At 46.1% G+C, this 20,890-nt stretch overlaps 1 protein-coding gene across 1 annotated transcript; it reads right to left on the bottom strand.

Moving 5' to 3' along the window:
• Nucleotides 1-12,382: 12,382 nt before the first annotated feature.
• Nucleotides 12,383-19,527, bottom strand: Srp9 (signal recognition particle 9). Its single transcript, XM_004653245.2, has 3 exons — nucleotides 19,327-19,527; nucleotides 15,589-15,657; nucleotides 12,383-13,511 (listed from the first exon to the last, which is right to left on the bottom strand). Exons 1-3 carry the CDS (start codon nucleotides 19,396-19,398, stop codon nucleotides 13,392-13,394), a joined length of 261 nt encoding a protein of 86 aa, XP_004653302.1. The 5' UTR covers nucleotides 19,399-19,527; the 3' UTR covers nucleotides 12,383-13,391.
• Nucleotides 19,528-20,890: the final 1,363 nt, after the last annotated feature.

Here is a 20,890-nt window from a genome sequence, read left to right as displayed (position 1 = left end):
TCCACTCCCGAGCGTGCGCATGCGTGCAACTGAAAAGGCCGCTAGGTGGGCGACGGGGTCGGGGGTGGAGAGAGGCGAGGATGGAGGAGAATTGGAGACACTCCAGCTTGGGGTGGCTTCTCGGCAGCTGCTGACGGTGAAAACGCTTCCACTTCCACGAGCCGCATCTTCTTTGGCTGAAACCATCCAACATCTCCTACCTCTCGGGATTGGGATGAGTATCAAAAGAAGGGTCAGTGGCTTGTGGTCAGCGTGGACGCCGATAGGCTCCGCTCAGATCCTGTCCCCCGGAGCGAGGCCAGGCTGCACCTCCCGCCGTGCCCGCCAGGCGGCGCCGTGAGGGTCACCTTCACCTCCCCTCTCCCTGGGCAAGAGCCATCTGCCCACCCCCACCCCCACCCCCCGGGTCGCGCTCTCCGAACTCGTCGCTGCAAAGTTGCTTCTGCCTGGAGAGAGGTGCTCCTCCCCGAACGCCCACTTAGCCTTGCGAGAGGCGGGTGAGCGTGCCAAGGTCCCCCAGGCCCTGTGCCAGGGACGCACAGAGCTCGGCGGGCAAGCGCCTTTCCCGAGCCTCCCCGGGCACCGAGACGCCCTGCAGGGACGCTGTCGCGCGCGGACGCTGGAGAAGGCTAGCAGGTGCATCAGCTTCTCCCGGAGACCCTGCAGGCCACAGTGCCAGGAATTCCTCGGGGACACCACGCCAGGATCACGGCGGTCCCCGAGGTCTGCTCCAGAGCCTGGAAGGAACTGCACACGCTGAAAGGCGGGGAGCAACCGCTCTGGAAACAGGGCAGCTCCGGGGCGAGTGACAGTCCCTGCAAACGGATCCAGAGAGGGGGGCACATTCGCAGGCAAGAAACATGAACCGCCGATGTCTAGAAACCCCCAGAACTCCTCCTCAAGCCAAGAACACAGCTCCTCCCACCTCCAACAGTTAGGGCCAAGTTAGGGCCGGAGACACTCCGCGATGCCCAAGCAGACCAGCTGTCGCAGTCTGCATCAAACGCTGGACGTCCTGACGCTGGAACTGAGCAGCAGACGCCGCTGGGGCCGGTGCCCACCGGGTGTCTGTCTGGGAGGCGGGGTTGGGGTGACGCTCCGCTGCAAAGCGGAAACAGGAGGCTCTGGACGCGACTTGAACTGCATTTATGTGGCCCTTGTACTTGGGAGGTGGTATGTGTTTGAGTACCGAGGGTTTTAGCGATGGATTGGGGTGCATAAACCAAGGTGCGGCCTTGGCAACTCTCATACACTTGCCTCCTCCAATACCTCTAGCTTGGGGGAGGCGGGTGGGGGGAGCGACAGATCCTTTGTAAATTTTTAAAAATATTTTATTTTTATTTACTTGAAAGAGAGAAATAGGCGCGCGGGGGGGGGGGTGTAATAGGCACGCCAGGGCCTCCAGCCACTGCAAACGAACTTCAGATGCATGCGCCTCCTTGTGCATCTGGCTTACGTGGGTCTTGGGAAGTTGAACCTGGGTCCTTTGGCTTTGCAGGCAAGCGCCTTAACCGTCAAGCCATCCCTCCAGCCCCCTTTGTAAATTTTTAAAATATTTATTTGCACGCAGAGAGAAAAGGAAAAAGGTACGCCCAGGCCTCTGGCCGCTCCAGACTCATGTGCCACTTTGTGCGTCTGGCTTTACATGAGTCCTGGGAAGTCGTTGGGTTTTGCAGGCAAGGGTCTTGACCGCTGAGCCAGCTCTCCAGCCCCACCCTGTGCATTTTGACATCATCACCCTCACTCCCCCTACCTGCCCACTTTCGCCTCTCTGTGGCACGGATTTTTGACCGAAGTTATTCAATGGGACTTTAGTTCCTGTGGGGCCATAGATGTGGAAGTGGCTGCTAAGTTGTGTTTCAAATGCTACTGTTGCCAGTGGCTTTTGTTTCCCTGCATTGACCTTTGCCTTGGCGCATGCCCTGTGGCCTCAAGCTCACCCAGCGTCCTGGCTGCCGACTGGGTTCTCTACTTTTCCATAAAAAAGGGGGGTGACACCACTGAAGAACCCAGGAAGCGCAGCCACTCAGAAGGGACTAAGGAATGGGAGTCACGCAGGACGCAGGCATTTGGCTCTAGGCTGCACTTGGGCGCGAAGAGATCCAGGTTAAAAGGTGCAAGTTGCATGGTGACTTTGGGCCCTCCCTGCTGCTTACTGAACCTCAGGCTACCCATCTACACAATGGGTATGAGGGAAAAGGTCTCAAAGGCCCTGGGAAATCTCTAAGTCTCCTAATGAAGATTGGCTTCTACCTCTTCCATCCCATGGTGGAAGTTGTGTGGAATTACACTGGGTGTTTTTTTTTTGTTGTTTGTTTGTTTGTTTGTTGGCTTTTTTTTTTTTAACTCCAGACACGTGTGCCACCTTGTATGCAAGTGCAACCTTGCCCTCTTGCATCAGCTTGTGTGTCCAGCCTACACGGGACCTGGAGAGTCCAACATGGGCCCTTGGGCTTTGCAGGCAGGTGCCTTAACCACGAAGCCATCTCTCCAGCCCAGAATTCAGTTTTACTTGCATAGTTCAATTATTTTCAACATACCGTTCCCAATACATCATGCACCCTGCAGTTCACCTCTCTATGCTGCCTCTTCCTCAATCTCCTCCCATACATGGGTGGGCTGGGAGACCTGTTCTAGAGGTTCAGATGCTCTGGCAGCAGCCAGTTGGGGGCCTCCAGGTCTCAACTGCGGGTCTGTCACCTCGCCCACAATAACATCAGGATTGCCTTTGGCTCCAAGAAGGTGGGTATCTGCTATTGTCCTCAGCACCGCTGTCATAGGAAACAATGGGCGTCAGCTCTGAAATAGCCAGGGGGCTGTGCCATGCAGGGGAAACACATTCTCTTCGGGAGAAGTTCAGAGTAGGTGAGTGTAAGCAGTGTTCCACACAGGGTCTCACTGCAGCCCAGGCTGGCCTGGAACTCACTCTGTAGCCCAGGCTGGCCCTGAACTCACAGGGCTCTTCCCTCCACCTCTGAATGCTGGGATTAAAATTGTGAATGAGGGCTGGAGAGATGGCTTAGCGGTTAAGCGCTTGCCTGTGAAGCCTAAGGACCCTGGTTCAAGGCTTGATTTTCCAGGACCCACGTTAGCCAGATGCATAAGGAGGCGCTCGCATCTGGAGTTCGTTTGCAGTGGCTGGAAGCCCTGGTGCGCCCATTCTCTCTCTCTCTCTCTCTCTCTCTCTCTCTCTCCCCCCCCTATCTGCCTCTTTCTCTCTCTGTCACTCTCAAAAATAAATAAATAAAAATGAACAAAAAAATTTTAAGAAAATGTGAATGAAAGTTTGAAATTTCAGTACAAAAAAGGTATTCGGAGTTGGCTGAATATCCCCACAGGTATTTTACATCCAGTTCCAAGGAACCTGTGAACATCTTTGCGGATGTGGTTCGATGACAAGATTATCCTGGGTTTCCTGCGCTAAATGTAATACCAAGAGGCAAGAGGAGGAGAGCAGTGTGACGCAAACAGGAAGGCAAGGTGACCAGTTGAGGAATCATGATTCCAGGATTGACAGCATGGGAAAGCTGGAAAAGGCAGAGGTTCTCCTGCTCCCTCCCCCAACCTCCAGGAGGACTTCCGCCCCCCACCAACCTCCAGGAGAACCAGCCCTGCCAAGACCCCGGGTTTTAGCCATTTAATCCTCACATGGACCATCTGACTCCGCTAAATAAGAAAGTGTCATTTTGGGGGCTGGAGAGATGGCTCAGCAGTTCAGGTGCTAGCCTGCAAAGCCTAACAACCCAGGTTTGATTCTCCAGTACCCATGTAAAGCCAGATACAAAAAGTGGCACAAGCATCTACAGTTTGCAGCAGCTATGGAAAATGGAACATGAAAGGAACCGGATGCTCCCTCTGTGCAGTGCAGGTGTTTTCTGTTACCTAAGGAACGGGATGCGCCCTCTGTGCAGTGCAGGTTTGTACTGTTAACTAAGGAATGGGATGATCTCGCTGTGTGATGCAGGTGTGTACCATTAACTAAGGAATGGGATGATCCCCCTGTGTGATGCAGGTGTTTTCTGCTAACTAAGGAACGGGATGACCCTCTGTGCCATGCAGGTGTTTACCATTAACTAAGGAATGGGATGATTCTCTGTGCCATGCAGGTGTTTACTACTAACTAAGGAATGGGATGCTCCTCTGTGCAGTGCAGGTTTGTACTGTTAACTAAGGAATGGGATGATCCCCCTGTGTGATGCAGGTGTTTTCTGTTAACTAAGGAATGGGATGCTCCTTTGTGCAATGTGCCATGACCACCCTGTACCTTTGTTTCTAAATGTCTTTATGATTACACATCACAGAATGTTTCTTGCCTCAGTTCCGCCTATGTGACGTATATAACCTTGTGACTTCTTGTAGTAGCTCCCCCCTTATTTAACAGTATGTAATTTTGTGGTTTAACTCCCAATCCTGTTTCTATTATAAACATCATGTGCTTATTTCCAATAAAAGCTGACATTCCGAACAGTTCAAGGCTGCATCTTGAGATCCCAAACTTTAGAATGCAGACCTAGTGCAAGAGCTTTCTTCTTTTTCTTTCTTTTTACCCAATAAAACTTTGCCTCACACTCTGTGAGTCAATGGTCATACTTGTGCAACACTGGACCATGTAACAGCTGGAGACCCAAGCACACACATTCTGCCTTCATTCTCTCTCTGCTTGAATTTTTTAAATGTGCTTTTAAATAATAAACCATATGCAACAGAAAGGGTGAAGTGTTTTCATTATACTCAGCAAGGGTATTTTGAATACATAGAATTCTTTTTAAATTTAATATACACACAGAGCTGCTATGTGCAATCACTGATCTGTTTTACAAATATTAATTCACTGGGGCTGAAGAGATGGCTCAGTCAGTAAAGTGTTTGCCAGGTGTGGTAGTTTGAATAGATGGCCCCCAATATATTCCGTATTTTATTAGTTGTAGTTTGCATCTGCAGTCACCTAGATGCAGGTGGTGTCACTGGGCATATCTTAAGTTGTGGTGGTGGGTTTGAGATTCCAATCTAAAGATATGAAAAGTGTGCCTAACTGGAGTTTCTAAAGTGTGCTGTGCTGTGTGGCCTTGAGGCTTGTGTTTCTCTTTCTGCTTGGACATGTAAATACAGGCCAGCTTCTTCTGCTATCATGGAACCTCCCTTGGATCTGTAAGCTTCAGTAAATATCCGTTCCTGCATAATCATGCCTGGTCTGGAAGTTTATCTCAGCGAGCCTGAAGCTGTCTGCTACATAAGTTGGAACCGAGGAGTGGGCTGACATGAACCTGACCATGTGGATGTTGGTCTTTTGGAACCTTTGTTTTGAAGGAATGGACCTGGACTTGGTGCTTGCAACTGAAGATGCCTTCTGGAGTAATAAGCCAAGTTTTATAGACTATTCTGATGAGAGTCTGAGGATGCTAAGTGCAGACAGCATTGAACTTCGAGGCTTGGCTTATGAGCTTTCTAAGAAGGAAAAACCAGAGAACTTTGTTGGAACTGGGCTACCAGCATAAGGGCTGGCTGTGTTCTGATGCCCAGGCCCAGAGAATTTGATTAAAGTTAAATTTATAATGAACTAATGTGCTTGGCTAAAGCTAATTGAGTTGAGAGATTTAAATTATTTTTAAGCTGAAAAACCTCAAGCAAGTTAAAATTACAGGCACTGAGACTGGTCAGGTTACTGAACCTGCTATTGTCAAACATATTGGCAATCTATTTAAATCTTTTTTTACTTGCCTAGTTTTTTAATATTAACAACTTCCATGATTATAAAAAATATCCCATGGTAATGCCCTCCCCCCCCCATTTTCCCCTTTGAAACTGCATTCTCTATCATATCCCCTCCCCCCCTCAATCCGTCTCTTTTATTTTGATGTCATCATCTTTTCCTCCTATTATGATGGTCTTGTGTAGGTAGTGTCAGGCACTCTGAGGTCATGGATATCCAGGCCATATTGTGTCTGGGCGTATCATGTTGTAAGGAGTCCCTCCTTTGGCTCTTACATTCTTTCCACCACCTCTTCCACAATAGGCCCTGAGCCTTGGAAGGTGTGATAGAGATATTTCAGTGCTGCGCATTCCTGCCACTTCTTCCCAGCACCATGATGCCTTCTGAGTCATCCCAATGTCACTGCCATCTGAAAAGAAAAGCTTCTCTACCAAAAGTGAGAGTAGCATTAATATATGGGAATGAATGTTGAGAGGTGCTTATTGTGCAGTTTGACGAGCATAGTATATACATTTAGCCAGACATCAGCAGACATTATATTCCTAGGTCTCATGACTACCTGTTTTAGGTTTTCAGTATCAGGAATGTATTCCCTCCCATGGAGCAGGCCTCCAGTCCAATTAGAGGGCAGTTTGTTTCCACCATGACAGATGTGCCACTATTGCACCCATGGGCTCATTTGGCCTGGGTGGCTAAATATAAGGCTTGCAATGTCCACTGTTGAGTATCTTCACTGGTGATTTCTCTCCACATTAGCAATCTTAAGGAAGATGGCCCAACTGCTTTACATTAAAACAATGAAAAGGATGCCTGAGGAAAGACTATCATAGAAATGCAAACTCTTTTGGAAAGAGTGACTGGAGAAGGAACCTGCTTTTCAAGGTTATGATTTATTTCATCCCTGAATTAAGAATATGGTTGTGTCTTGCACACCTGGTATTGGTTTCATAAGCATGAAAAATGTGTGGAGTGGTCATGAATTGCACACGGTTCCAGGAGCCACTTTTGAGATATGGCAGGACCTGATGCCCCGATAGGCTGAAAGAGCCTTTGGAAACGGACCATGGTTTGCATGAAGACCTGAAGACGTTCTGGATATAGCAGGACTGTGCCAGGGCTACCGTAGAACATATTATTGGTCTGGGATGGAAGTGTTCCCCGGCTACTCTGCCCTAGAGGGGCAGAATTGGAAAATCTGGAGACTGGCAGTCTCTGGTTATATTGAACTTGAACTGCAGAAGTTTGATGTTTATTTGATGGTGGTTGAGTTTGCATTGTTTTAGTCTCTCCTTGCTGTGCATTATACCAGTTGAAAATGTTTACTCTGTGCCTTTATATGTTGGAAGTATTTAACTTGTTTGATTTTACAGGACTTACTATCTTAAATTGGTCAAGACTGTGGGGACCTTTAAAATTGAACTGAGTACAATTTACGTGTAATGGTTAAGAATTTTACAATTTACAACGTGTGATGGTTATGAATTTATTGGGGGCCAGGGGCAGAATGTGGTAGTTTGAATAGATGGGCCCCAATATATTCAGTGTTTTATTAGTTTGTACTTTGCAATTGCAGCCACCTTGCTGGAGGTGGTGTCACTGGGCGGATCTTAAGGTGTGGTGGTGGGTTTCAGATTTCACTCTAAAGATATGCAAAGTGTGCCTAGCTGGAGTTCCTGAAGCTTGCTGTGCAGAGAGGCTTTTAGTGTTTTGGCTTGTGCTTCTCTCTCTGCTTGGTCCTGTGAAAGCAGGCCAGCTTCTTTGCCATTATGGAACTTCCCCTGGATCTGTAAACATCAATAAATATCTCTTCCTCCGTAACTGTGCCTGGTCTGGAAGTTCGTCTCAGCGAACCTGAAGCTGTCTGCTGTACCATGCAAGCATGAGGACCTGAGTTCAAATCCCCAGCACGCACAGAAGAGCCAGTGTGGCAGCAAATATCTGTAATCCAGAACCGGGAGACTGAGACAGGTCAGTCCCTGACCTTTGCTGTCAAGCTGACTGAGCTGAGCCAGTGAGCTCCAGGCTCAGTGTGAAACACTGTCTCAAAAATTAAGATGGAGAGCCAGGTGTGGTGACACATGCCTTTAATCCCAGCACCTGGGAGACACAGGTAGGAGGATCATCATGAGTTCAGAGACTACCTAGTGAATTCCAGGTCAGCCTATGTTGAAAAACCAAACCAAAACACACACATACACACACACACATATATAACTATATATAATATGTATGTATAAGTTATATATATGTGTGTGTGTATATATATCCATATCCATATATATCATTATCTATCTACAAGCACACACACACACACACACATAAAATAGAGAGCAGTTGAGGAAGACACCCAATGTCAAACTGGCATCCATATGTATCTGCATACCCATGCCACACCCACATGAACATGCATACACATACATGCATATACTACAGACATGCAAAAAAAGAATAAAAACAAATATTAATCTACTTAAGCCTCATAACTATGAGGCACTACTTCTGAGGAAGCAGGCAATGAAATGAAGCAATTTCAGATCTTAGGAATTCTTCCACTCAACAGAAAACATTAAAATTTAACATTCAAGTGAGCATCGACTATTACTGTATTACAGCAGCAGTTGCACTCTTCTTGCCAGGATGAAACACCCAGCCAGCAGCAGCATATGGGAGGAGAGGGAGACCTCCGGCTTGGTTTCGACGGGAGGCTTCGTCATGGGGGGGGGGGGGGGTGTGCGCAGAAAGCCAGGCGTCCCTTCTCCACATCAGCGGGACAAAGTAGAGTCAGCTGAGGGTCAAGTGAGATCGGGCTGTCACCCAAGGCCCAACCCCAGCCACACTCCCTCTACCAAGGCTCCACAAACTTCCCAAATAATGCCACCTGCTGGGGATTAATCACAAACACAAGGTGTGAGGGACATTTCACATTCAAACCACTTAAGTCTTCCAGGACATGTAAGAGGCTCATTGGGAGCCATGTGTTGAGGAGTGAGGGTGGGAACAGGTCTGATGCCTGGGAATGAGAGGGTAGGAAAATGGGAAAGGAAGGAGACTGGAAGAGCTGCAGACTGCACTATCAGGAAGGACCAGCCTGCACCAGACAGGACCGGCCAGGTACCTGGAGACTCCTGTCAATTACTGTGAGTTGCATCCCAGGAAGTTCAGCTCAGTGTGACAGTGCTGTGTGGCATCAGGGCACAGCAATCACAGGCTGTCACTCAGTGCGAACACTGCCGTGGGTCATGAGGGCACAGCAATCACAGGCTGTCGGTGCGAACACTGCCGTGGGTCATGAGGGCACAGCAATCACAGGCTGTCAGTGTGAACACTGCCGTGGGTCATGAGTGCACAGCAATCACAGGCTGTCACTCAGTGCGAACACTGCCGTGGGTCATGAGGGCACAGCAAGCACAGGCTGTCGGTGTGAACACTGCCGTGGGTCATGAGGGCACAGCAATCACAGGCTGTCGGTGTGAACACTGCCGTGGGTCATGAGGGCACAGCAATCACAGGCTGTCGGTGTGAACACTGCCGTGGGTCATGAGGGCACAGCAATCACAGGCTGTCGGTGTGAACACTGCCGTGGGTCATGAGGGCACAGCAAGCACAGGCTGTCACTCAGTGCGAACACTGCCGTGGGTCATGAGGGCACAGCAATCACAGGCTGTCGGTGTGAACACTGCCGTGGGTCATGAGGGCACAGCAATCACAGGCTGTCGGTGTGAACACTGCCATGGGTCATGAGTGCACAGCAAGCACAGGCTGTCGGTGTGAACACTGCCGTGGGTCATGAGGGCACAGCAATCACAGGCTGTCGGTGTGAACACTGCCGTGGGTCATGAGGGCACAGCAATCACAGGCTGTCGGTGTGAACACTGCCGTGGGTCATGAGTGCACAGCAAGCACAGGCTGTCGGTGTGAACACTGCCGTGGGTCATGAGGGCACAGCAATCACAGGCTGTCGGTGTGAACACTGCCGTGGGTCATGAGGGCACAGCAAGCACAGGCTGTCACTCAGTGCGAACACTGCCGTGGGTCATGAGGGCACAGCAATCACAGGCTGTCGGTGTGAACAGTGTTGTGGGTCATGAGGGCACAGCAAGCACAGGCTGTCGGTGTGAACACTGCCGTGGGTCATGAGGGCACAGCAATCACAGGCTGTCGGTGTGAACACTGCCGTGGGTCATGAGGGCACAGCAATCACAGGCTGTCGGTGTGAACACTGCCGTGGGTCATGAGTGCACAGCAAGCACAGGCTGTCGGTGTGAACACTGCCGTGGGTCATGAGGGCACAGCAATCACAGGCTGTCGGTGTGAACACTGCCGTGGGTCATGAGGGCACAGCAAGCACAGGCTGTCACTCAGTGCGAACACTGCCGTGGGTCATGAGGGCACAGCAATCACAGGCTGTCGGTGTGAACAGTGTTGTGGGTCATGAGGGCACAGCAAGCACAGGCTGTCGGTGTGAACACTGCCGTGGGTCATCAGGGCACAGCAATCACAGGCTGTCAGTGTGAACAATGTTGTGGGTCATCAGGGTATAGTAGTTACAGGCTGTCAGTGAAGGATGGCTGTGTTTCACAGCACCTTCTCTCCCTCTTTTTCCTTGTCAACAACAACTTACAGTGATATATCAGGCACCCAATAAACTGCATATACTTTAAACATATAATTTCTTATCATGTTTTTAAAATATCTTATTTATTTTTATTTATTTGAGAGCAACAGAGAGAAAGAGGCAGATATAGAGAATGGGCATGCCAGGACCTCCAGCCACTGCAAAAGGACTCCAGACACATGCACCCCTTGTGCATCTGGCTTACATGGGTACTGGGGAACCAAGCCTTGAACAGGGATCCTTAGGCTTCACAGGCAAGCGCTTAACCATAAACCAGCTCTCCAGCTCCATTTTTGTTTTTGAGATAGGATCACTACGTAGACAAGGCTACCCGTGAAATTTTGATCCTCCACCTCAGCCATTTTAAGGTATCTTTTTAAGATATGTGCACTGGGGCTGGAGAGATGGTTTAGCGGTTAAGCACTCGCCTGTGATGCCTAAGGACCCCGGTTCGAGGCTCGGTTCCCCAGGTCCCACGTTAGCCAGATGCACAAGGGGGCGCACGCATCTGGAGTTCATTTGCAGAGGCTGGAAGCCCTGGCGTGCCCATTCTCTCCCTCTCCCTCTATCTGTTCTTTCTCTCTGTGTCTGTTGCTCTCAAATAAATAAATAAAAATTGAAGAAGAAAAAACATTAAAAAAAAAAGATATGTGCACTGTTAAACTGTCAACATAATGAAGACAGCATACACCCTGAAACTCCAGTCCCAGCGTAATCCCTTCCAGCCCTACCTCCCCCCTTCCCTAAGGAAACCATCAGTCTGCTGTTGCTATACTGTAGGTATGTTGGTACTTTTTAGAACTTTATATAGATTATATCAATCATTTAATATCTACTCTTCTGTGTCTGGCTTCTTTCACTGAGCACACCTGAGATTAATGACCTTGTCAAGCACACCCATACACAGTTTATCCTGGTCGCTGCTGACTAGTACTGCTCTGCATGGAAACACTATGATTAGTTTACCCAAACACCTATTGAACTCTTGTGTCATTTCTAGTTTTTGTATATTACAAATACAGCTGCTAAGAATCTTCATGCACAGACACAAGTTTTCCTCCCTTAGGGTAAATACTAAAGAGTAAATAAGGCTGGAGAGCTGGCTTAGCAGTTAAGGCATTTTCCTGCAAAGCCAAAATACCTTGGTTTGATTCCCCAGGACCCATGTAAACAAGATGCACAAGGGGGCACATGCATCTGGAGTTTGCAGTGGCTGGAGGCCCTGGCATGCCCATTCTCTCTCTTTCTCTCTCTCCAACAAATAATTAATTTTTTTAAAAAAATTTAAGAGTAAAATGGCCAACCATATAGAACATGTATGCCTAACTCTTTTCGTTCTTTTCAAGTAAGGATCTTATTCTAGCCCAGACTCATCTGAAACTCTGCAGTCCCAGGCTGGCCTCGAACTCACAGAAATCCTCCTACCTCTACCTCCTAAGTGCTCAGATTAAAAGTGTGTGCCCACCACGTCCAGCAGAACATCAATCACTCAATAAGCTATAAGGATTCAATCCAAGTATCAGTCCCTCCCTTCTACAAAGCAGTAGTAAAAGGGAGAGGCTTCAGCTGGAGAGATGGCTCAGCAGTTAAGGAGCTTGTCTGCAAAGCCCGAGACCTGAGTTCAATTCTCCAGTACCACATAAAGCCAGATGCACAAGGTGGCACATGTATCTGGAGTTTGTTTGCACTGACTGGAGGCCTTGGCATACCCATTCTCTTTGTCCTTCTGTTTGTAAAAAAAAAAAAAAAAATTAAAGTAGAAGCTATAAATGAGAAAAAAATCATCTTTCCCTCATTTATTCTGCGGGGGGGGGGGAGGGATAAGAACTGAAGTAAAAAAAAAAAACAAAACCAAAAAACCCTGCTGTACCATGTGACAGTACTTTCCTAATTTAATAAAACAAAGAAAACATTCAATTCAGAGAAAAGTCATGTGATAAAAATAGTGAGAAAAATAAATTCAACTTCAGTATCACTAGGCTGACTTTTAGATGAATATAGTATACTGTAGTTAAGGAAGCAGTAATTCTTGAAAAGTCAAAAATTTCAACAAAATAGCATGTTTATATAAGATTTTATTTACTGAACTCTCTGAAACATTCCAAAAATTCTTGTGTTTCCATGCTAAAATGTTGTTCAACATGACAAAGTTCTACAAAAATACTGTGATGTAGTATTTTCACTCTTGAGCAATCAATATGGAATATTATGCTTAGATGGTAAAAAATCACACTCAAATATAGTCTAAATATGAAACAATACCATGCTTCTGGTTTACTGGACAACATGAATTCTGAGAGTCATGCTATGCTTAATAATAATAATCCTTTCCTTCTGAGAAAATATAAATGGGAAATATAAGGTAAGTTTCTGTAATGTGGTGGTTTTAGCCCAGCACAGTGATCATCACTGTGATCATGCATTCAAATAACTGCACTGATTTTGACCACTGAAAGTCAGATTTAAAGTCCCTCACTGCTCGAGCTGGTAACACTTATGTTCAAAAATACCATTTAAATCCAGAAAGCTATAGGTAAAGCATACTTGTTACAGTTTAGACTTCACCACTGTGCACAATCAGGCAGCTACAGGACACAGTTAACTTCAGCTACTATAATTTATTAGTTAATAACAGCACAAATTTTATGCCCCGAAAGAAATATAAAACCCAGCAAAATGGTTACATTAAATTTCCTTATATAAACAGATCAACTAAATCTAAAGAAGAGCTAGCTTTTCTTGTTATTTCCTTTTCAAATCACTTCTATGAATTCATCAGAATTTATAGCAACATATTCTCCCAACCTAAAAATAGTTTGCAGAAAGTTTCTAAGATAGTGTATTTCTTTTGTCTGACTTCTAAAAATAATGGTTTTCTAATAGAAAGCATTTATATCCCTAGATCTCTAAAGCAAACAATGAAAAGAAAGTACAAAAAAAAAATTAATCTCTCAGCTTCTGAGTAGCTCATGTGTGTACATAAAGGATTTTCTTCTCAGCACTTTCTCAAATTAAAAAGGTTATTTCCTCCCAAGAACATGACACACAATCTTTACTTCAAACCGTTCATTCTGACTCCATGATGACGTTGCGGGATTCCTTGGACACCATAAGTCGCATCAGTTGGCTGTGGAACTTCTCAATCTTCTTCACATCTTGAGCTTGGTCTGTTTTATACACCAAACACTGTTGGGAATATCACAGGTGCACATTAATTAAGCAAAACTAGCTATCAACGATGTAGAAAACTTAACTGGCCAAAAACTTGGTGAAGTCTTTTCCGACTTTCTTTTGCTCTATCATCTCTGGAAGTCATCATACTGAGACTCGAGCAATTACTTTCTCAAGAACAGCATTTTAGCTGCCACTGCTGTGGATGAAAATCTAAACATACTCTTCTAGAATCTTCTCAAAAATTATCAGCAAGTGATGTCTTAACATCCTGCTGTGCTCTGATGAGAATTCAAGACTTAAAACCAGTTATCTTTTCCCAAGGACCCAATCACAAGTAACTGAGAGAGGTTGGAAAAAGACCTGTTACTCTAAGGATACCACTCCCTAGTTGTGAAATTGGGGGTTTAATGAACACAATTGTTTTAAAAGCCTTTAATTTCTGCTTATAGGTGAAAAATTCCCAAATTAAACCAACTAACATGTTCACTCTTGATTATTCTGTAGGTATTCATTACATTTTTTAGCCAGACTGAATACTCCCTTAAGTACTTAAGCACTTTTTTCAGATCTGCTTTTACTTGTTACAAAATCATTTAAAGTTGGCAGCCCCTTTTCTCATTTTTTAATTAAGTTTGCTTCTAAAAGTTCACATGAATTTTAAAGAGGAACACATGAAAGATCCTATAATAGTCATTAACAAAAACAACTTGGAATTCAGTCCCATAATGCCCACTGATAGGAATTTATTTAGCCTTTAAATCAATCACTTGAAACTTTTACCCATACACTATACAAATTTATGTGGCCTTCTTATAAGGAGGTCATACCAATCACCTTCATTCAAATTTAATACCCATATTTTAAGCGACTACATATACAGTCTTATTAGTTTCCAATTATTAAAAAGAAAAATCAGGGCTGGAGAGTAGGCTTAGCAGTTAAGATGCTTGCAAAGCCTAAGGACCCATGTTCAACTCCCCAGATCCCACATAAGCCAGAAGCACAAAGTAGCACATGTGTCTGGAGTTCAACTGCAGTGGCTAGAGGCCCTGGCGCCAGCTCATGCTCATTCTCTCTCTCTCTCTCACTGAAAGAGAAAGAAAGAAAGAAGGAAGGAAGGAAGGAAAGAAGGACGGACGGACAGACAGAAGGAGAGAGGGAGGGTGCGAGGGAGGGTCGGTCAATCAAAGCCAGGACAAAAAAATGTAGCTCAGTTAGTAGAGCACCTTTGACTATCATGTACAAGGTCCTAGGTTCCATCCCTAGGAAAATAAAATAAAAATAAAAATAAAATAAAATAAAATAAAACAAAACAAAACACGCACATGGCACTCAAGAGGATATAATCGGGTGTCGGTCCTTGCCTTCCACTTTGTTTAAATCACCATGCCTGGCAACCTATGAGCTTCTGGGATTCTGTGCCGCCTCCCGTCCTCCTGTAGGAACCCTGGGATTACAGACGTGCACCACAGCATCTGCCTTTAACTGTGCTCTGGGGTCCTCACGCCTGTGCAGCAGTGGTTTACACACTAAGCCATCAGCCAAACCCCAAAAATGAGATTTTCACTATTGTGTTTGATTCACGTATCTCCTAGAATGGTCTCTTAAGAAAAACAAAGAAGAGATTTTAAACAAAGGAGTTAACGATCAAGTCTGCACTTTTAGAAGTCATTCTGGAAGGCTGAGTATGGGCCTGGCACGTGGAGGGCAGAGGAGAGGAGAAAGATCATCCTGGTAGCTATGCAGGATGAACTCAACAAGGACAGAGTTGGGAGGCTAGTCTAACAGGCCAGGTGAGGGATGTAATCACCATCTGTAGTCTCAGGCTGGCCTCAAACTCATGATGATCCTTCTACCTCCGCCTCCCAAATACTGGGATTAGAGGCGTGAGCCACCATGTCAGTCTAGCAATTTAAATAATTTCCCCAAGTCCAAAATGTAGCTCCTGCAATGAGGGTCTTCACTTTGGACTGAAATACTGTAAGCATCCTAAATGGATAATCTGCACAAATTCTACGTAAACAATTTCAAACAAATGATCAACTCAAACGAACCCAAAGCTATGCAACAAATAAAAACGTATACTCACAGCCGAATTATCTGTTACTTTGATACACAAATTACCATCAACATGCCTGTATTTCAAAACTACACGCACCTGCAATGAAAATACATATTTAGAAGCAGTGAAGAACCCCACCCCCCCCACACACTGCAGTAATGATGAGATTGCAGCGAGGGCCCTTTAGAATGAACTACACGTCCTATACAGGCTGACACGGGTCAAATGCTAAATGCAGGAAGTTAGTTTATACTGGGAGAAGAGAGTCACTTTTTTAAAGATGGCTTTGAAAACACACTTTTTTTTTTCATTTTTACCCTTGTAGGGAATAGGCTGAAGGACTCTGTACAAGGATCCTATGAATTCTATAGCTGGTGGGAGACAAAGCCAGAAAGATGCAGAGGGGTCAGATCATGGACTGGAGTGGAGACTTTTTCAGTGATCAAAGAAGAACCAGGGGTTGGAAAGATGGCTGAGCGGTTAAGGCACTTGCCTGCAAAGCCTAAGGACCCAGATTCAATTCTCCAGGTCCCACGTAAGCCAGATGCACATGGTAGCACATGCATCTGGAGTTTGTTTGCAGTGGCTAGAGGCCCTGGCATGCCTATTTTCTTTCTCCCTCTCTCTGTGTCAAATAAATAAATAAAAATGAATAAGTGAATCTTTTTTTTTTTTTTAAGGAGTCTGTTGGGCTTGCCTCAAAAAGAAAATTTTTTAAAAAAATCTTTTACACAAGACAAAGAATTCAATTTCTGTTTTTTAGAGAACTGTGGCAGGAATAAGAAGAAAGGACTAAAAAGGAAGGCATACCAAGAGGTTGTGATTCAGTGCACCAAGAATGGTATTTTCAATTAAAGCCATATAAGTTAGAACAGTAAAAGACTAAATATGCTGCCGAAAGGCAGCAGCATCTTGGCAAACAGATTCCAGAGACCTGACAAAATATCTTCTTTAGTCCTGGAAGGAACATTCAGAATGGACTGGGGTTCAGAGCTAAGGGTTGTATTTAAGCTTAACCTCTTCAAGCCTAGGCAACCCCCTCGTGGAATCTAACATGTTGTAATAGCTCATGTTCTAAATCCCCACACATCGTCCCTGGCCAATCAAAAACAAAACCAAACAACAATAATTTTAAAAAAGCACAAAGCCGAGAGAAGGCTACCTACCATAAGGATGCATAAGGTTTTGGGTCCCTAGAACTCTCTCCCTGAGTAGAAAACAAAAGTTCTCCCTCTCTTGTCTGTTCTAACCATGCTTTGTTCACTACAATGTTCTTTGATTTTCATTTTCCATACCGCTGTGATTCCATTCTTAAAATATTATCATTTTTGATGTGCATTTGTATATTCTTTGCTATCTTTTCAAATATTTTGTTTATATCACTTTAAAAAATTTAAAGTTAGTTGATTGACTTTAAATTTATACTGTTGTCTTTATCAGGACCTTCTGAAAAGTTCTGTACCATCTGACAACACTCTGCTTGATTTGAGGAAACAAATGGCTCAAGAAAAGGAAACCAGCCAGATGAAGAGACAAGAAGCCACCAATGTCACTAAGTACTCAATTTCAAAAGCAGTTCATTTCACCATTTTTTTAAAATTTTTATTTATTTATTTATTTGAGAGCGACAGACACAGAGAGAAAGACAGATAGTGGGAGAGGGAATGGGCGTGCCAGGGCTTCCAGCCTCTGCAAACGAACTCCAGATGCGTGCGCCCCCTTGTGCATCTGGCTAACGTGGGACCTGGGGAACCGAGCCTCCAACCGGGGTCCTTAGGCTTCACAGGCAAGCGCTTAACCGCTAAGCCATCTCTCCAGCCCCATTTCACCATTTTTACTGTATTACTTTAAAACAAAACTAACAAATTATTGTATCAACTTAAGAATGTTACCAAAAAAGCCAGGCATGGTGGCACAATCCTATGTTCCCAGCACTCAGGAGGCCGAGGCAGGACGACTGCACATTCAAGAGAAGCTTAGTCTACATAGCAAGATCTTAGCTCAAAAAATTGAGGGAAGGGGGTGGAGAGATGGCTCAGAAGTCAAGGCACTTGCCTGCAAAGCTTAACGACTCGGGTTCAATTCTCCAGTAGCCATGCAAAACAAAATGCATAAAGTGGCACATACATCTGAAGTGCATCTGCAATGGCTGGAGGCCCTGGTGTGCCCTGTCTGCCTTCCTTCCTTCCTTCCATCCATCTCTGCTTGCAAATAAATTATAAAAATAAAGAAACCAGCCGGGCATGGAGGCACAGAGGAAGGCAGAGGTAGGAGGATCACCTGAGTTCAAGGTCATCCTGAGACTACATAGTGAGTTCCAGGTCAGCCTGGGCTAGAGTGAGACCCTACCCCAAACTAATAATAATAATAATAATAATAACAACAACAACGATGATGATGAAGAAGAAACCAGAGAGGGGGAGAGAGAAGGGAAGGAAGAAGAGGAGGAGGTGCAGCAGGAAGGCAGGAGGATCAGGATATAGCCAGTTCCAGGCCCACCTGGGATACATAGAAAACAAAACAAAACGAATGGCACAAAATGTTCTACTATGTATCCAGGTCACATGGTTCTAAAAATCCCCCCCCCCCTTTTCTCCGGAGGGCTTCGATTGTAAGTGCCACAATGCCAGGCCTGGGTCAAAGACCATAGTCCTAACAGCAACACTTCTTGCTACACAGTATAAAAGACTGAAAAAAAAAAGAAACAAGTCCAGCTGTAGGTAACCAATTCAAATGTGCATCTTTAAAACTCAGTTCATCTTCCATACTGATCACTAGAAATCTCATAGTGAGCTCTGAAGCTAGTTCAAGTGTCTTCTCCAAATAGTGTATTCACAATACATTTTATGTATTGTACCCTTCAATAATACCGTCTCATTATGGGATGGGCTGAACTTTACCCTTCTGTCTCGCAGAAGACAATCTTAAGATGGGAAGGGATAGGTATGATTTGATATGGAGAATGAAACCATTTGCAAATGTTTATGTACAAGTGCATTTTTTTCTGAGGAATTGGTCTAAGTATTCTTTCGTTTTCAAAAGATCACTCATGTCTGAAAAGGTTAAGAATCCTTAAAATTCTAGAAAATACAGGTGCTTCCAAACTGGGGCCTTCCAACAACAATGTCTGAACAGTGGTATGGAGAAATGGCTCGGTGGTTAAAGGCGCTTGCTTGCAAAGCCTGTACAGGCCCAGGGTTCGATTCCCGAGTACCCTGTAAGGCCAGATGCACAAAGCGGTGCATGGATCCGGAGTTCGTTTGCAGTGACAAGAAGCCCTGGAGCGCCCATACTCGCTCACTCTGCCTTTCTCAAGTAAATAAATAAAATTAAAAAGAAAAAACTAATCACCATTATTACTCAGTACGCTCACGTTTAGATTGCTACGGGGAAAAAAAAGGGCACCGTGGTGGCATGAATGCAAAGTGCCTGGTGTGTTTGCGATTAAGCCTCACGTTCGGTCCCCAGCGGGCAGAGCCTTTGGGAGGCGGCACCTGCTGGAGGGGGTGTGTCCCCGAGGTTTAATTAGCCACAGGCACCCCGGGAGGTGACAAGAGGCGCTGCGCAGCCTCCGTGGGCTAAGCTCAAGCCCCGCCCCGCTCGCTCCAAACTGTAAGCCGGCCAAGAGCCCCGTCGCCCCCAGCGACTGCTTCCGGTCGGCGATCGAGCCGCAACGGCCACGGGCACCGGGACCACGGCGGGGCGGGGCGGGGCGGCCTGTCCAGGGTCGGGCCCAGGCCGGCGTCCCGCCCGCCCGCGCCCTACCTTCATCGGGTCGGCGAGGTAGAGCTTCTCGGCCGCGCGGCTGAACTCCTCCCAGACCTGGTACTGAGGCATGGCGACTGCGAGCTCCGACGACGGCGAGCGGCCAGGAAAGGAATTCAGAAGAGGCCAGAAGAGAAATGGAGGAGGCGGACCCAGAAACGCCAAGCGCTCCGCTACACAAAGATACAGGCGCTGCGCCCCACCATCGCCACGCCCCATTGGACAGCCTCGGCCGCGGTCGCCCAATGGGCAGGAGGGATGTTGCGGGGGGGGGGGAGAGGGCGGAGCTCCGAGCGTGAGGCGCGTTCTAAAGAAGTCGAGAGCGAGGAGACCCGTGGCGCCCGCCACAGCGCCCCCTGCAGGACTGGAGGAGTCGCTTCTGTCCCGCTGTCCCCTGCTGGTCTCTGTTGGACGAAAACGCTGCGTTCCCTTAAAGACCGAATTCCCTGAAAAGACTGCAATGAAAGTCTAGCTGTCACACTCACAGCCTTGTGAAGGGAGAGGGAAGAAATGACAAGAATGCAACCAAAACTTCTCATGGTGGACTTATACGGGGTCAGGGAAGCACAGAAGAGGGAACGCGTTCTGGAGAGATTGCCCAGTGGTTAAGGCGTTAGCCTGCAAAGCCAAAGGAGCCTGGTTCGATTCCCTAGGACCCACATAAACCTGATGCGCAAGGTGTCGCATGCGTTTGGAGATTGTTTGCAGTGGCTACAGGCCCTGGCACACCCATTCTCATATTCTTTCTCTGTCTATGTCTCTCTCTCTCCCTCCCTCTTCCTTCCTCTTTCTCTCTGTCTCAAGTAAATAATTTTTTATAAAAAGGGATCGCTTTGAAGTACAACGTGGTTCATAGACGTGCTGCAAGTTGAACCCGTGAGGAAAGAGGGGCAGGACCTCTAGACTGTTTAGATCTGCAATGTGATCAATATAGATATTGTTTAGAAGATGGAGGAAGGGCTGGAGAGATGGCTTAGTGGTTAAGGCACTGAACTATCAAAGCCTAATGACCCAACTTCCATTCCCCAGTACCCACATTAGCCAGATGCAGAAGGTGGCCCATGCATCTGGAGTTTGTTTGCAGTGGCTGGAGGCCCTGGACCGCCTATTCTCTTATTTGCACCCCCTTTCTCTCTCTCTTTCCTATAAATAAATAAATTTTAAAAAGAACATGGTGGAAGAGAACCAAGGAGAGAAGCCACATCTTCACCTAAGAAATGTGAGCCTTTGTCTTCCAAGTACATGTGTATCATGGAAGGATGCCTTGCAAAATAAAGTTTATTGAGGTACATTTGATGTGCATAAAACATCCATTCTGAAAGTAAACTTTCATGAAGTTTTTTTTTAACTTTCGTGAATTTTGACAAATGTATATGCACATTGAGTATATACCTGCATGACTAATATCATAATCAAGATATAGAGCATTTCGATTTTGGTTTTTTGAGGTAGTGTGTCTCACTCTAGCGCAGGCTAATCTGGAATTTCACTATGTAGAACTCATGACGATCCTCCTACCTCTGCCTTCCGATTGCTGGGATGGAAGGCGTGGGTCACCACACCT

Source organism: Jaculus jaculus, chromosome 1 (assembly GCF_020740685.1).
Source record: "Jaculus jaculus isolate mJacJac1 chromosome 1, mJacJac1.mat.Y.cur, whole genome shotgun sequence".
In the NCBI taxonomy this organism is placed as follows: Eukaryota; Metazoa; Chordata; class Mammalia; order Rodentia; family Dipodidae; genus Jaculus; species Jaculus jaculus.
This window is presented reverse-complemented; position numbering and strand designations above follow the sequence as displayed.

Excerpts from the sequence above, each read along its gene's own strand:
- Srp9 (XM_004653245.2), bottom strand. The coding sequence starts at position 19,398 with ATGCCTCAGTACCAGGTCTGGGAGGAGTTCAGCCGCGCGGCCGAGAAG. Across the intron at positions 15,658-19,326 it reads ACCTCGCCGACCCGATGAAG|GTGCGTGTAGTTTTGAAATA; the intron begins GTAGGGCGCGGG and ends TTTTCATTGCAG. Across the intron at positions 13,512-15,588 it reads AAGTAACAGATAATTCGGCT|TGTTTGGTGTATAAAACAGA; the intron begins GTGAGTATACGT and ends TATTCCCAACAG.